Source organism: Takifugu flavidus, chromosome 18 (genome assembly GCF_003711565.1).
Source record: "Takifugu flavidus isolate HTHZ2018 chromosome 18, ASM371156v2, whole genome shotgun sequence".
Lineage (NCBI taxonomy): Eukaryota > Metazoa > Chordata > Actinopteri > Tetraodontiformes > Tetraodontidae > Takifugu > Takifugu flavidus.
The window spans coordinates 937,917-952,793 of NC_079537.1; the positions used below are offsets into that span (position 1 = coordinate 937,917).

Genomic DNA, 14,877 nt, shown 5'->3' on the forward strand with positions numbered 1-14,877 from the left:
CACGCCCCTACTGGCACAGACCCTTGATGTATTTTACCACAGGGCTCTGAAAGCCTCCAAAGTGATTCTCTTGTAAGGGCTCTACTTATATTTCATTTGCAGTGGACAGGCTCATCTGTAGCTGCGTGACTTGCAGCTGGATGTAGCAGGAAAAGGCAAAGCTGTAGTGTTGCTCCTCCAGATGTGCTCCATTTAAAAAAAATAAAAATGTAGTACTAAATCACATAACTTGTTAAGATCAGAACTGTGAACGGGAAAAATGTCCATTATTTGAGGATTGAGAGACGATATGTTGACTAAGTTGGCGTGTCAAGAAGGTGAATTGTTAAATTAGAGTAGAGTAAGAGCAGCACAGATCACAGCCACGAGTTGCCATGGAAGATCTACAATCAACGAATGATGAATACCACAGTGTGTTAATTGAACTTTTGTAGATTTAGCACACTGATTTCCTCAGTGGGAGCTCTTGAGTGATTTTCCTTTAAAAAAAAAAAATTCAATTGTGATGGCCAATTTTTAATTACATTTATCAGCAGGGCAACATGAATCATTATAATCAGAGTGGAAATTCTGAATAAAAATGTTTCATACTTTAAAACATGATTCACGGTTGTCACTTTTTTCATTGGAACTAACTGTATGGATTCACACAGTGTTGTGCCTTCTCCACCATGTTTTACAGTCGCCCACGTGTGGATAAATGCCGGAGGTTTATCCTTCAGTTTCCATTTCATACATAAAAATCTGATCTCTTTGACCTCCTTTCCCAGCTGCTGAAGCTTTTGACCTCCTTCAGTGTAGGCAAAAGGTTTCTTGCTGGACTCCTCCAATTGTCTTCATGCACATTTATCAGTTTCTGGAGATGACCCCGGTCACACTCCCGTCATTTCATACATCCTTCACTTTGCTTCTGATTTTTGTGTAACTGCTTGTGACTAGTATTGCAATAAAGAATTTACTTTACCTCCACAGAATCCAGTCAGTTAACAGAATGTATGATTTACTGATTTACTAAAATCTCCAATAAGGAGCGCTAAATTGCATGCTTGTGAAAATTTTTTCCACCTTCTGGGTTTGGTCATTTTATAGGTTATCTTTGAAGACAAATTGCGGAAGTGACAAGTATTTTCCGTAATTTCCGGACTATAAGCCGCTACTTTTTTCCTACACTGTAAACACTTATTCTATACCGCTTATTCTACCGTGCGACTTATTTATGTTTTTTTTCGTGGCGCACTATCACAACTATTGTGAATCAGTCATTTTTACTAACCCTCATTAACATGGAAAATACTAGAAGAAAAGCATATGATGCGGCTTTTAAGTTAAAAGCGATGAAGAAGGAAATCGAGTTGGCGTGCGTAATCTTGGCATACATTACGGTAATCAATGGCGAGAAGGTGGCGATGCCCGCCTGAAGAACTGATCGAAAGCAAAAAGACGACAAAAGCTTTTAGACGTAAACATCGCAGGTGGCCCAAGCATGACAACTTTCTGGAAGACTGGGTCAACACACAGAGAGCAGGCGGCCGCGGTGTTTCCGCTGTACAAATCAGACTGAAGGCAAAAGCAATCGCCACCGCGATGAAAATAGAGATTTTAGAGGTGAACCATCAGGGAGTTTTAGATTGTTCATTGTTTGAGTAAAAAAAGGATAAACAATGTAATTTGTGTGTAGCTGATACAAACATATATTTCAAGGTAGCTGCATTACAGACACCCTTAGAAAAAAAAAAGCATTTACCGGTACAATATATTTATGTTGCTAAGCGGATTAAATTAGTTTAAAAGGTTAAAAAATCCTGACGTGATGCAAATTGGATTTAAGGTCTCTGTATAAACATACAAATGAAAAGAGTGGCTGTTGTTTCTTACCTGTCTGTTTGTCACTCGTCAGTGACTCGTCTCTTACGGTAATAAAAACATATACCGGTACTGAATGTTTTCGATCTAATTTTTCATATTACTATGTGGGATACCTGCAGCTTGTATAAGTACAAAATTGATTTTCTTTCTAAAATTAGATTATGCGGCTTTTAATCAGGTGCGCTATGTAGTCCAGAAATTACGGTAAATGTGCTTCCCATGAGGTTGGGACTTTTATGTAGCTTCCCGTTACAGCATTTAATACATCTCAATGCAAACCTTGCAGCTCTAAGATGGGCTGTTAGGTGACCTACCTAAAGGATTTTTTCTTTTGTCATTCCAAATATACTGACATAGACAAAAAAAATGTTTTCTACGTCATTGTTTTTTGTTCCTGTGTCTCCTCCTGGTGAAAATGACAGCAGCCAGTGCGCATAAAGTCATTTGCAGCGGCCCATCCAATGTTCTATATTTAGACGCAATCACAACCACCACAAATACTTCCAGGTTTAGGAAACCGTACTATGTGTGCTAATATTTCTCATTTGAATTTTCTCCTCCCCGTATTTTGATCACCGGGGCAGAAAACGCCCCATGTTCCCTATTCATTAAGGCCGATGCTTAATGGACAGCGCATGATGCTTTGGTCACTTCAAAGACGCAGTCCTCCGTTCACACTTCAGCTCGCACATATTTTTCGCAGGAGTTTTAGTTAACGCAACCCTTTAGTAAATTTGACCCAATATGCATTTAGGTTTTTTATTTAAAATATTTCTGATTCATATTAACCAACTATGTGAAGCTTTGAGGCCAAATCAACACATTTCATGTCACACGGTTTGGTTTGAATTCCCAAAAGTTAAAGGGGATAAATATGAGGCAACCCCCCCCCCCCACACACACACACACACACACACCCCTGTTTAATAGTGTAGCTGATCTTATTCTAGCAAAGAATTACAGATACTTTAGTTGGAGTGATGAGGAGATCTTGGGAATAGCATTTGTGAGTCAAGATGAGATGGTGTGGTGGAAGTGTGACAGTGATAGGCAGTAAAGAAAGCTTGAAAGAATAGGGTCCTACACCTTGGACTATTCTTTGGAAAGGTCTAATGGTAGCTTCCTGCTGAAGAACATTGTTGAAGCAGAAGCCTGTATTTTTGAAGTGTCAAGCATGATGGAGAGATAATTGCCTAATTTAGCTTGAGGGGGGTTTGGGGAAGTGCATCTTTGTGATGTGAGTTCTTCGGCCTCTGGTAGTAAATTGTAGCCGTGCTGGATAGAGCTATCGTTGGTTTTCACTTGGATGGAATGTAATGAGTATGTGAAGTGGCTTCACTACATAATCTGTCAACTGGAAAAACACAGGTTGCAGTGCAGGAGCTGGAGGGTAAAGCTGTGATTAAAGAATGTGGGCCACGAGCCGTCAAAGCTGCCAGATGATATGGGGGAGAATATGCATGGGAATAAAAAAAAGATCCACGAGTAAGATTTCAACAAGTAGGTTGTGTCAAATTGATTTGATTGGTCGTTGTTGAGGTCATCGTATTGATTTGAGGTAATTGAAGAACAAAATCCATGTCTGAATGACAGGTCTGAAAAACAATACCAGCGGCGGTAAAGAGCATGGTTACTGCACCACCATGGCGATGGTGTGTCTTGCTGAAACTGAGCTACCTTTTTTCCTCACACTGGACAGAGGAGGCGAGCACACACTGCTGATTGGGATCCCATTGTTCACATTTGCTTTCAGTTTGTTACATCTGGCAAATAAAGAACTCAAAAGTGCAGAAGGCATTGAACCGTGACAGGCACCCTGCTAGGTTGATCGATACATAGATTTAGATACTTTTCTCTCATTATTTTCTTCAAGGTTAGATTTCGCTCTTCAGGTGTGCTGAGTGAGTCTAATAGGTTGTGGTGTTAAACCTTGAGTTTGATGGGATTTCTGTGCAGTGTTAAGTAGAACTTTGTGGAGTATTTAAGTGTATGGCAGTTAAAAGGAAATGCTGTAGCAGGAATAGATTCTATAATGCGAAAAAAAGAACTACAACATTTTTTTTAGGTAAAAGTTATTCTTCTGGGGTCTGACTTATTTAGTAACTTTGAAGAACATGAGGACTTGATGTTGTAGCTTGAAAACGAACCCAAAACACATAAAAATTTAAACAGCAACTTCAATGTGAGCAAACCCTCTGATTTTAGAGGGTGACTTGTTTATCCTGGTTCAGAATATACACATCTTTACAGTCCAGATTTGTACTTTCTTATTAGGTTTAGATTTATTGTTTCAGTTCTGTTCTGACATATTAGAATACTGTCAGATAATGTGAAATACAATAAACTACATCGTTTGCCCACCATCCACTTCAGACATGTAAAAAATTGCCTGTGTGGACCTTATTTGGGGTTCTGTCTGCATGATGCTGAATTGAATTGTACTATGTAGTGGATCGCTTCAGCTCTTTGTATTACTACTACTTGGTTATGAATGTAGTAGTAAATATTTCATATCTTAGTGGAATGAATGCATATATATATATATGGATAGAGTTATGCTTCAAGGCAGTTGGGATTTTGGTGCTCATTTTTTGAATGGCATTTGACTGAAAAGGATAACTAGTAAACTTTGGATATTTTTTTTTTTAAATAATTATTTTTTCACTAAAGAATAAAACCGCAATACATCACCACCAACAAACTCTAAGGCTTTTTAAAATGTATTATTTCTTTAACAGAAGATGATCATGTAAACCAAAGCAAATCAAGAAAGAAACAAAGAAAAGATCAAAAAAGCAAAGAAAGAGTAAAATGAGCAAACTCGCGCACAGACAGTAAAATGCTAGGTATTAATGATGACAGATCTGCATGAGGAAATCTAGCTGTTGAGAACTGGAATGACTTAATAATTTGATGGTAGGCTACGATGTTATGATGAGTCTCAAATACACAGACAAAGGAGCACCCACACACACAGACACACAAACATACACAAACCTCTAGAAAAGTACAAGAAAATAAGGACACGGAGAAGAAACAGGTGGAAGGAAATATATATGAACATGCACCTCGATCTTGCGGCCTTCTACCACGGTGCCATGTAATTTTTCTCTGGCCCTGTCCGCATCCATGCTGTGTTCAAACGTTACGAACCCAAAACCCTGGATGTAAGACGAGAAGAAGCAGGTAAAACAGGCACATTAATTCTTTTTACCCACAACAAACAATGTAGAGAACAAACTGAAATATCAGATGAACATTTTTAACATAGATATATTCACAGATCACAAATCTAGATTTAATCTTAAACACCACTTCTCCACCCTTGCTTGTCACATACTATACTTTGTTTTGAAATTAGCTTACTACTGGCAAAACTTAAAAAGCTGCTTGTACAAATGACTCATAGGAATTTTTTTGTTGTTGTTTTTGTTGGACAGTGTGTTAAAAAAAGAAAGTCCCTGTCAGCAAAAAGTGTCAGCTGTCACTTTGAAATCAAGCTAGTCATTGACACCATCCCCATGGAGAAAAACTTTTAAAAAAAGACTTTTAAAAGCCAGTTGTTAACTGATAAAAGTCATGATGAGTCCAATCTCACACAGTATTTCTAATGTCTTTTAACTGCATAGATGTAATTGAAAACACTGAAGAACAATACAGGCCTATTAGCAGTATTGGCATTTGTGTTGACAAGTTTTCGTTTTTGAACTGACACTCTTCACTGTTTTCACACATTAATTGCCTGCTCTGTTCTATTTTTCATTTAAGCCCACGAGAGTTCTTAACATCCCTCAATAATAACTAGCACCCCCAGAGGGTCTTTGTGACAGGTGCATGAAGTGTACTTAGCTCGACAACCTTCAAATCATGTGAAAATAATTTGCTGCAAAAAGAAAATTATTGAGCAATAAGAAGTAGAGCATCCTGGTTACACTCGTAATAAAAACATGTGGTCTAAATAAGGATTACACAGGCAATGAATCATGATTTATTTTTGTACAGGACAAAAACCCCAACCTATTAAATAATGTCATTTTACCCTGTATTTTGCTTGTGTTTTTATCTTTTCTAATCTTTTATTGGATTTCCCATGTGAAATTATGTATACGTATAGCTGTCCCATGTATTTCATGTATATTTATTTTAACTACTTTGCACAGGGAGTCCATGCCAAATTTCCACTAAGAGACAATAAAGTATATTCTGTTATTTTGTATTTTATTATATTGTATTCTGTACATTGATATCATGATGCAGCTATTAATTAATCCAACCAAAGGCTTTTGTAAGTTCACTTTAACTCTGTGGTGTTTTCATGCTACATTACATCATAATTCCTCCAGCACTAAAGCACAATTTGCATGTAGTATAAGGGTATAAACAGACACTGTTGGTCCCGTGCTGGGGATAAAACTGCACTCATTAATCCTAGCAGAATTTCAGAATCCATTTCAGAATATCAAAACTCTAAAAATTCATCACTGAGCAATGCAACTGCAGAAAAGTGTGGTGAAAACATAGAAAGTACCTTAGAACCACGCTCGTTGAAGATGATTTCCACATCCAGGATTTTGCCAAATTGCTGCAATGACACAATAAAAAATAAACTTGGTGGTTTTACATATATATCTATATCAATATATATCAATATTTATATACATATAGATATAGATATATACGTGTGTGTTGTTGATCAATTGCTTATTACAAAAAATAGCATTTAACATCACAAAACTGCCGGTCATACTTACACCAAACATTTGTCTGAGATCGGGATCTCGAAATCTGAAGGGGATATTGGAGACGTGAAGTCTCTTGGGTTGGGTCTTACTGTCTGTGCTTTCAGGTACAGTCTGTGATGGTGGCTGACTGTCTGTCTGAGCAGCGTCATCTGTCTGCTGGGAAACAGAGAGGCGCATGACTGAGACTTCACAGTGAAGGGAACATGAAATCACTGACCAAGGTTAGACATTCTGTCTGTCTGTCTGTCTGTCTGTCTGTCTGTCTGTCTGTCTGTCTGTCTGTCTGTCTGTCTGTCTGTCTGTCTGTCTGTCTGTCTTTCTGTCTGTCTGTCTGTCTGTCTGTCTGTCTGTCTGTCTGCTTGTAAAATGCATACACAGACACAAAATACATGCTCATGCACATATAGAGTGCCAGCAGCAGTCTCTGTTTGTCCTTTAGCTCTCACTGTGAGTGAGATCAATGGTTGTTAAACACCAGAGACAACTCCACAGTCTCCAATTACACTGCAAGAGTGTGTGTGTGCGTGTGTGCGTGTGTGTGTGTTTGTGTGTTTGTTATCAAAACTGTTGGAGTGTCTCAGTTCTGGTTTACAGCCAGAGCATGTCTTGTTCATAAATTAATACTTCAGAGACAAATAGAAAATAGAGATGGAAAAAAAGCACCAAATAAAAAACCTGTGACCAGTCCAGATGTACAAAAATATATATTAAAATCTACACTGATATAGAAGAAGAGCAGTCTTTATTGTTACTGTACAAGTACACCAAGGTATCAGTCAGAGCAGGCTAATAAATGCAGAGTTTAAGAAGCAGTAAAATCAGTTAAATAAAAAATATTTTTTTCGAAATGTAAAGGATGTATATACCTAAAAATATAAGCAGATATAGAAACCTACATAAGAAAAATTTACAATTGTAAGATATAAATAAACAAGGTGAAGAGTTTGCACAGCAGCAGGACAAGGTAGCACTGCACAGTCGAACCATTGTATTGCTATATTGGTTACTGCATTGTATATTTGACATAAATTATTTTGTTCAAGGCTGTCATAAGTTTAATATTCAAAATCATATATTTGTACTTCAGAGGAAAAATTGATAGTACGATACTTGTGGAGAGCCTGTACTTTATACCACCATATAAAATTACAGTGGTTGGTTGGACGTAAACAGATGAGAATCCAGTCTGTTTTTGCAGTTTCACCATTTGCATTACTTACAACTAAAAACTAAAATAAATGGCAGTAATGTACTATAATAACACAGATTAGCTGAGGGTGAAAATGGTGGTGATAATTATTCCCATTATTTGATATGAACAAGGCGTTATTTACACTGCTGGTTGTACAGTTGAAGAGCTGAACATGGCTGCCATAAGCAACATTACAGCACCAAACTCGTGACTGTACAGTGTTCTCCTTTCTCTTCTATTGTTCACAAAATGTCCCAGGCTCCAAGCCAGCTAAAAATACACCCTGTGTGTGTGTGTGTGTGTGTGTGTGTGTGTGTGTGCTTGTGTGTGCAGGCGTGTGTGTGGGTGCCTGAGCTTGAAAAGAAGCAGCATAAGGCCAGCAGACTGCAAGTCTTCCACGCAACGCCTAGGTATATACTGACACATATGGAAAGGAGTGTGTACACACACACAACAGCGACTGCCATCTGTGCAGAGTCCTTCGTTGGCAGCGACATCCGCCTACACTCACACACCAAAGAGATAAAACACACAAACTGAGACAAAGCTTGTCATCTCATTCCTTTTGTTGGCATGGCGAAATGATATGTGGGGGCCAAGCCAGGATGAATGCAAAGCACTTTCAGACATATTGGAGATTCTTCTGTTGGTGCAGAGATTAAGAAAATATCTTAATAGTGAAGAAACAATCTACCTTTATATTTTTATATAAGGGAATTATATATATATATATATATATATATATATACAGTATATTATAATTATATATTTAATTATATATATGTTTGTGTGTGTGTGTGTGTGCGTATGTGTGTGTGTATGAATGTATATGTCATTAGTCATTTGACAGCATTTAGCAAAAATAAATAAATAAATAAAAAATATATATATATATGGCATAATATTTGTAATATTATTTTAATCAGTTATCGCGGTTACATATTATTAATATAATGACACTGTGGAAGGATTCCAAATATGTTTTTGTGGCAGGTTGTGGCTAACATCTAAGGTAATTTCCTAATTTGCCCAGATTTAGAAAAATGATTTTATTCATGTAGTCAGTAAAAAAAAAAGTACATGAGTTGCAGCTGAGCAGTGCCTCTGATCACGCCAGGGGTTGTCCAAAAGTATGGGCAGTAATTTGATACTGTGGCTCCACTTTCTATGTCCTGCTGGACAAATTTACAACCAGTTTAAGATGACCACATGCATCATGCAAAAAGGGCAGCCTTTGTTCAGTCAAAGACAAGGAAGTGCTATTATCTGATTTTTCTAATACTTATAGAATACATTCTGTGCAGGGATACAACGTAATTTATATATGAACATGTTTATAAAAGTAAGTAAATGTGTGTTTGAACAGTTTACAGAGAAACTTTTTTTCTTTCCTGTCCATGTAAAAACTGCAGGGTTGGACAGGAGGCTAATGTTGCTCTAAACACCGATGAGGTCATTCCCCCAAGATGCACACACAGCACATGCACCACATTACTGAGAGGCTGCAGAGGTTCAGCTCCAGCCTCAGGACATCACACAGAAAAAGTCTATCATGCTGACAGACTTTACAGTTAGCTAAACGCTTCTTCCAGTACCAGGTTCACTTTGGATAAATGCTTGTAATGCAGCCAGCACGTTGAGATTTGATTATTCTTCATTATTGTGAAAACTCAAAGTGCTGAATGTGCGACATTCTGACAACTGACTTTCAATTTAAAAAATGAAGGCGATTAAATAACGGCAGGCCCTGGAATGAGAGACAGTAAAACTGGCAAGTAAAGGTAGAAGAAAGATTAGGTTTAAAAATCCAAAGTTCTCTGTTTTCTGAATGGGGCAAATTTATAAAATGCTGCTCTATGGTCTTGTCTCATCATGTATTAAAAATATTCCAAATCAAATTCAGACAATGCCTTTCATATTCTTATCGCTGTAAGCCTTCTTGCAAAATAGACCATGACAACAAAAAGTTAAGGGAGAAAAAACCTCTTTTGTGACTTAAACATTCAGCACAATTTCATTGTCATTTGTTTTGAATTTGTTACTAGCAAATTAAATTGGAGGGACTTTAAAAGAGCAAGATGTAAGCTTGTGGCCAAAGCTGGTACTACAATTACAATCAAAATACAATAACGCATGAAATCCTTCCGCCTCCCCCAGCGTAGAGGCTCCCTGTTAGGGTGTCAGATCCAGTGATCTAACCCATTCACATTCGAATGATGTACTGTCTCAATTACGTTTCATATTGTCATGGCAATATGGCCATATGGCAATGGCCGTGCTAATATTGGAACTTTTTCCACAGTGCCTCACCATTATGCCAGAGAAACGGCTGTGCTAGTGGTCTCTGAACCAGACACTTTGCTTTTACCATTGTCACTGATATGAGTATTTGAAATTAACATCATTGCTTCATGTGTTACCATATCAGAGCTGTTTTATGATTACTTTGAATGATTTCTTTTAAAATACTGCTCCTTTACCAAAATGTCAAAAGTTGTTAGTAGCCCATGTCAAATGCCTGTTCTCTTCAAACAATCAAGTTATTTAAACAAAATCATGTAAGGTATTAGTCAATACTAATACATAAATGATTAGTATCGGTACCAATAATGACACACTTAAATCACTAGATGGCCTATAGCCTTTAATTTTGTTTTGTGACCATGCAAATACCATTTTTGACATCATTCATGCCAATATGCTTGGTTTGCATTTAGTTTATTTAGTAAATATTGATCAATATTGATCTCATTTTTCTTCTGAATTTTAACGCGATGTTGGAAATCACAAATAACTTCATCCTCTGTGTCTGTAACATTAGATGGGGTGTAGTACCTCAGCTCTCTGTGATGCCAAACAGCTGTTGTGAGCAGCTGAGCCGAGATATGCAAGGGTTAAGAGGAAACTGAGCAGAAGTGGATGAAAAAGAAGAGGAAAAAAACAGAGAGGGAGGTTTGCTGATGCGAGGGGAGGAGTGCAGCAGGCAGGCTGACTAAGGAGGTGATGAAACTTCCAGATGTACAGTCTGCTGCTGTCTTCACACTGCCAACATACCCGCACCCTATCACTCTTTTCTTGCGTGGAATCACGTGGAGAGGGAGGTGGGTTTGCTGCATGGCGCAGAAATAATGGCACAATGCTCCCAGCATGTAAACAAGGGCTTCGTGTTTGATAAAGCATATTGTCAAAATTTGCAAAGATTAATAGGGAGCTGGAGACATTATACCACAGCTCTTCAAGCTGCTCTAACATATAAGCTCTAAGATGACTGTAAGCCAAACTCAACACTCTCTATTTCCTTCAAGTGTAACTTACTTAAATTACTTATCCACTTTGGGTTAGTTTAAACGGCTAAACAAAACACACATGCAATGATCCATCAGATGTCACCAAATTCAGTGTCCTGTTTACAGTTGTAAAGAGGTAGAATTGACAAGAATAATATTTCCCAAAAAAAGGATGAAAGGAAGCAAGAAAAACATAAAGTGGTGTAAAGGCAACACCTGGAAAATGACAGGAATAGAAAGTTTTTGTCAGATACCTTTCCAACACAAAACCCCCATGAAGTGGAGCTATAAAAAGTGTCTCAAATAGAAAGACAGCATCTTCTGCATATGACCTTTAGTTGGGACACTTTCTTTTAATGTTTACTTTTAAAATGTTAAGTGGATTTATTTTCTGATATTACATGCAAAAGTGATATTCATACTCCCGACTTTCATTTTTACTTTATCGACATTTTCTTCCCTCAAATTACATTGGCCTCTTTATTTTAGGGGGAAAAAGCAGTGAGATTCCTGGATGTGACATTCAACCAACCAAGGTTACCATCTGCGTTCATCATAGGATTTGAGAGGATAAAATGCTTGCCGTCTTTGCTGTTGCTGAGTTAATAAGACTTGAAAAACCAAAGGTGCATCACAGATTCGCCCTACAGTTCTTTAGTCGAAGGAGAAAGATCCAAAGTTTTAAGTAAAGGTGCAGTGGAGGTCAAACTTGAGGCCAACCACTGTAAATTGTAAAGCCTGCTTGACAGGTTAATAATTACCCAAGGTGTGATTTCCCTGAGGGGAGAGGACATGCCCAACTCCCTATCGCATTCATATTAATGCCCTGTCACAAACTTCAATAATCCACGTCTTTATGTCATCCGTGCAACACGGTGTAGATGAGAGGAGACAAAAGTTGATGGGTTTTGATCCTCACATCCATGTTGCCTACAGTTATTACTTATCAGGCATAGCGATGAGCTTAATGAGCGGGAGAATATGGTTCATTGACTTAGGTTTGCCCCGAGTTTTGCCTTTAGGATACATGCAGCCTGATTTGTTAGTGGATGTTGTTATGGCATTATGCTGTTAAAAAACAGAATGCGTGTAGAAATGTCTAATGGGATTTCCTTCTCTTCTACTCTCTTAAAAAATGATCACAAAGAAACTGACTAACATTTCCAATTTACCTGTCAAGATTTTAATATATGATCCCAGTCTAAAAAGAATAACACCGATAATTATTATCTTTGTCTTTTTAAATCATCTTCAATGGGCCATATAAGCTGCAATAGAGTAAAAAACAGACAGTTCAAACAACTATTGGAAGCAGTGTATGCCTCGCAGCATCAGGGGCCAACATTGTCACAACAGTAAGCTGAACACGGCCTGGCTGAACTGCACTGGCTATAACTTATACACCTGTAGCAATAAACAGTGTCGAATGTAGTGAATCTCACTGCTTAAGAAATGAGAATCAGATCCGATTTATGACCTACTTGGTGTTTGCAGACAGCCACCAGGGGGTGACTGAAGCATTTTGGCCTCCCCGAACAAAGTAATAAATCTAGATAACAAAGTGAACAGTGGGAGTTTGATTGCCTGCAAGGAGGCACACATATATGGCATTAAAGCTAATAACTAATATTACATTTGCTCCAAAATGCCCTCTGGGGGTCATGGGCAATTGTCTGTGGACTGCTGATGCGTTGGAGTGATATTAGGATAACAGCACATGGTCACTTTTTAGTTGCAACCTGACATGTGCGATCAAGAGAAAAAGGTGGACTTTTAAGCAAACATGACTCAGGTCAAAGGGATTCTTTACATTAAAACAACAATCATACAAACTACGTAAAAAAACACTCAAATTTACTATAATAATATGATAGATTTTCCCCAACATTTTTATGCTGCCATTGAATTCATTCTTGACTGGGATGCCTGTGATAGAATTCCATTGAAAGCAAGTGGGGAGGAGTCAACACACACAATTTACCGCTTACAAGAACGGCAGCCTTAAAGAGAACTGTTTGAGAAGACACAAGTACAAAAACCAGTCACCCTCCAAATTGCTTTCCTTCAGAAAGTTGTCCTAATCCTACAAGATTCTGTGAGATCTCTTATCTGTGGTATCCTCAGTGTGACATTAGTCATTGGTAGTGTTGGGCCTGATGCTGTAATGAATGCTGTGTTTGTTGCGTGGGGATTTAATTTAAAACCATTAGAACGTGTTTTAATCAGCTTCCCGTGACGCCTTACTGTGGCTGTGCCGGTGACCGTTTGGCTGCCAGAGTCTGACGCGCTCTGCTCGGTGTGGCTCTGTGAGGTCTGGTACATGGTGAGCGGATGCTCGCTGACAGAGGCCTGGATGCCGCTGTAGTCTTGTGCCGTTGCAGGGTGTGGATGTGGGTGGGAGTGTGGATGCGGATGGGGGTGTGAAGCTGTGAACTCAGCAGGGATGCTGTTCTGGGGAGGGTGCGCAAATTGGGCTGATGGATAAGCCTGGGCCATGGATGGATCCGGGGGTGCCGGTGTGTCCTGGTTACCCTGTAGAGACAGAGATTTGGAATGTTTAAGTCATTGTGTATATTCAAAAGATGCTTCCTGTGGACTTTGAAAGATGAAAACATAGCGTGAAACTAATTACACAGTGATAGGTGAGGTGTTCTGAGGTATTCTCCCTCTTACTGTGATCGATTATCAGCAGGCATAAATAAAAACTATGCAGTCCGACCACGCGCTAAAAAGGACAGTCAATTTATCCCCCGTATTCCTAAAAAAAAGGAAGTAAAACCTCAACGCATGTGCGTCCTTTCACCAGAGAAACATCTTGATGATTTCCGGAGCCGCATACCTCAAGTCAACGAATGCATTCTGACACAACTAGCCAGCGATAGGTCGCAGCTTAATAGGAGCTGGTCAATGTTTCGTTTACTCGAGTCTATTTTATGTCATTTTGCCCTTCATAACAACGGAACCTGACTAAAATCACTTGGAAAAAGGTCAATGTGCACCTTGTTAACTGACAGGGGGTGCATTATGCATGTAAAATGACCAGAGAGACCAGCCCGGGGAGTTTAACGACCAATACCAAGGAAGGTGAATTCTGACAATCAAACTCAGACACAGACAAGAAAAATGAGTTTACTAAACAAAATTAATAGAATCTGCTCATAGGAGCAAAAGGCAACTGAACACATGGCCATTGTGTGCTGTGTTGTGTATGAGTGAGTATTATTCCAGTGGGTCATTACAGAGAGAGAGAGAGGGAGGGAGAGAATGAGTCTTGGCTAAACTCCCTGCTCTGCTGTGTAATGAGAACCACATTTGGAAGGCTGAAATATGCTTTACGTGGCAGAGAACTGTGCGCGTGCGCGCTCACACACACACATGCACACTACAACGAGAGAGGGGACTTATGGAATACAATGAAATCCAGGGTTAATGCTCCAACAGACAAGATTTCTCAGTCTCTTAAATGACAGTTCTTGATTCTACTTAACTCTTAATAAAGGATTAAAAATAGAAAACTGTGTTGCTATGGCTCTTCCCTGTTCACTCGGGCTGTTTATCACATTACCTAGCATGGTAGGAGTTATATGTTTGTCTTGACAGAGTGTAAAGTACTGCACTCTTGTTCCGTGTCAACATTATAGATGATGAGATCTATGGTTTCCATGAACAGTCACCGGTGATTAAAGCAGGACCACAACAATAAGAAGTACTGATGTGTTTGAGTTAAATGTAGAGTGGCATTAAACTAAAGAACTAAAATAAATAAATAAATCAGGCAACCCCTAATTAT

The 14,877-nt window shown here is 38.6% G+C and overlaps 1 protein-coding gene across 14 annotated transcripts in view; it reads right to left on the reverse strand.

The window, feature by feature from the left end:
* The window catches only part of rbfox1 (RNA binding fox-1 homolog 1), a 202,197-nt gene that overhangs the window by 25,479 nt on the left and 161,841 nt on the right, over positions 1-14,877 (reverse strand). For 13 of the 14 annotated variants that reach the window (XR_008947016.1, XM_057014183.1, XM_057014188.1 and 10 more), the window contains 4 exons: positions 13,332-13,619; positions 6,618-6,764; positions 6,395-6,448; positions 4,935-5,027 (listed from right to left, as the gene is read on the reverse strand). Coding sequence is in view for 13 of the 14 variants with exons in the window: in XM_057014183.1 (XP_056870163.1) it covers positions 4,935-5,027; positions 6,395-6,448; positions 6,618-6,764; positions 13,332-13,619 (582 nt within the window). In the remaining variant the exon portion in view is untranslated. The remainder of the gene's footprint in view (positions 1-4,934; positions 5,028-6,394; positions 6,449-6,617; positions 6,765-13,331; positions 13,620-14,877) is intronic. The other variant, XM_057014180.1, reaches the window with a different exon arrangement.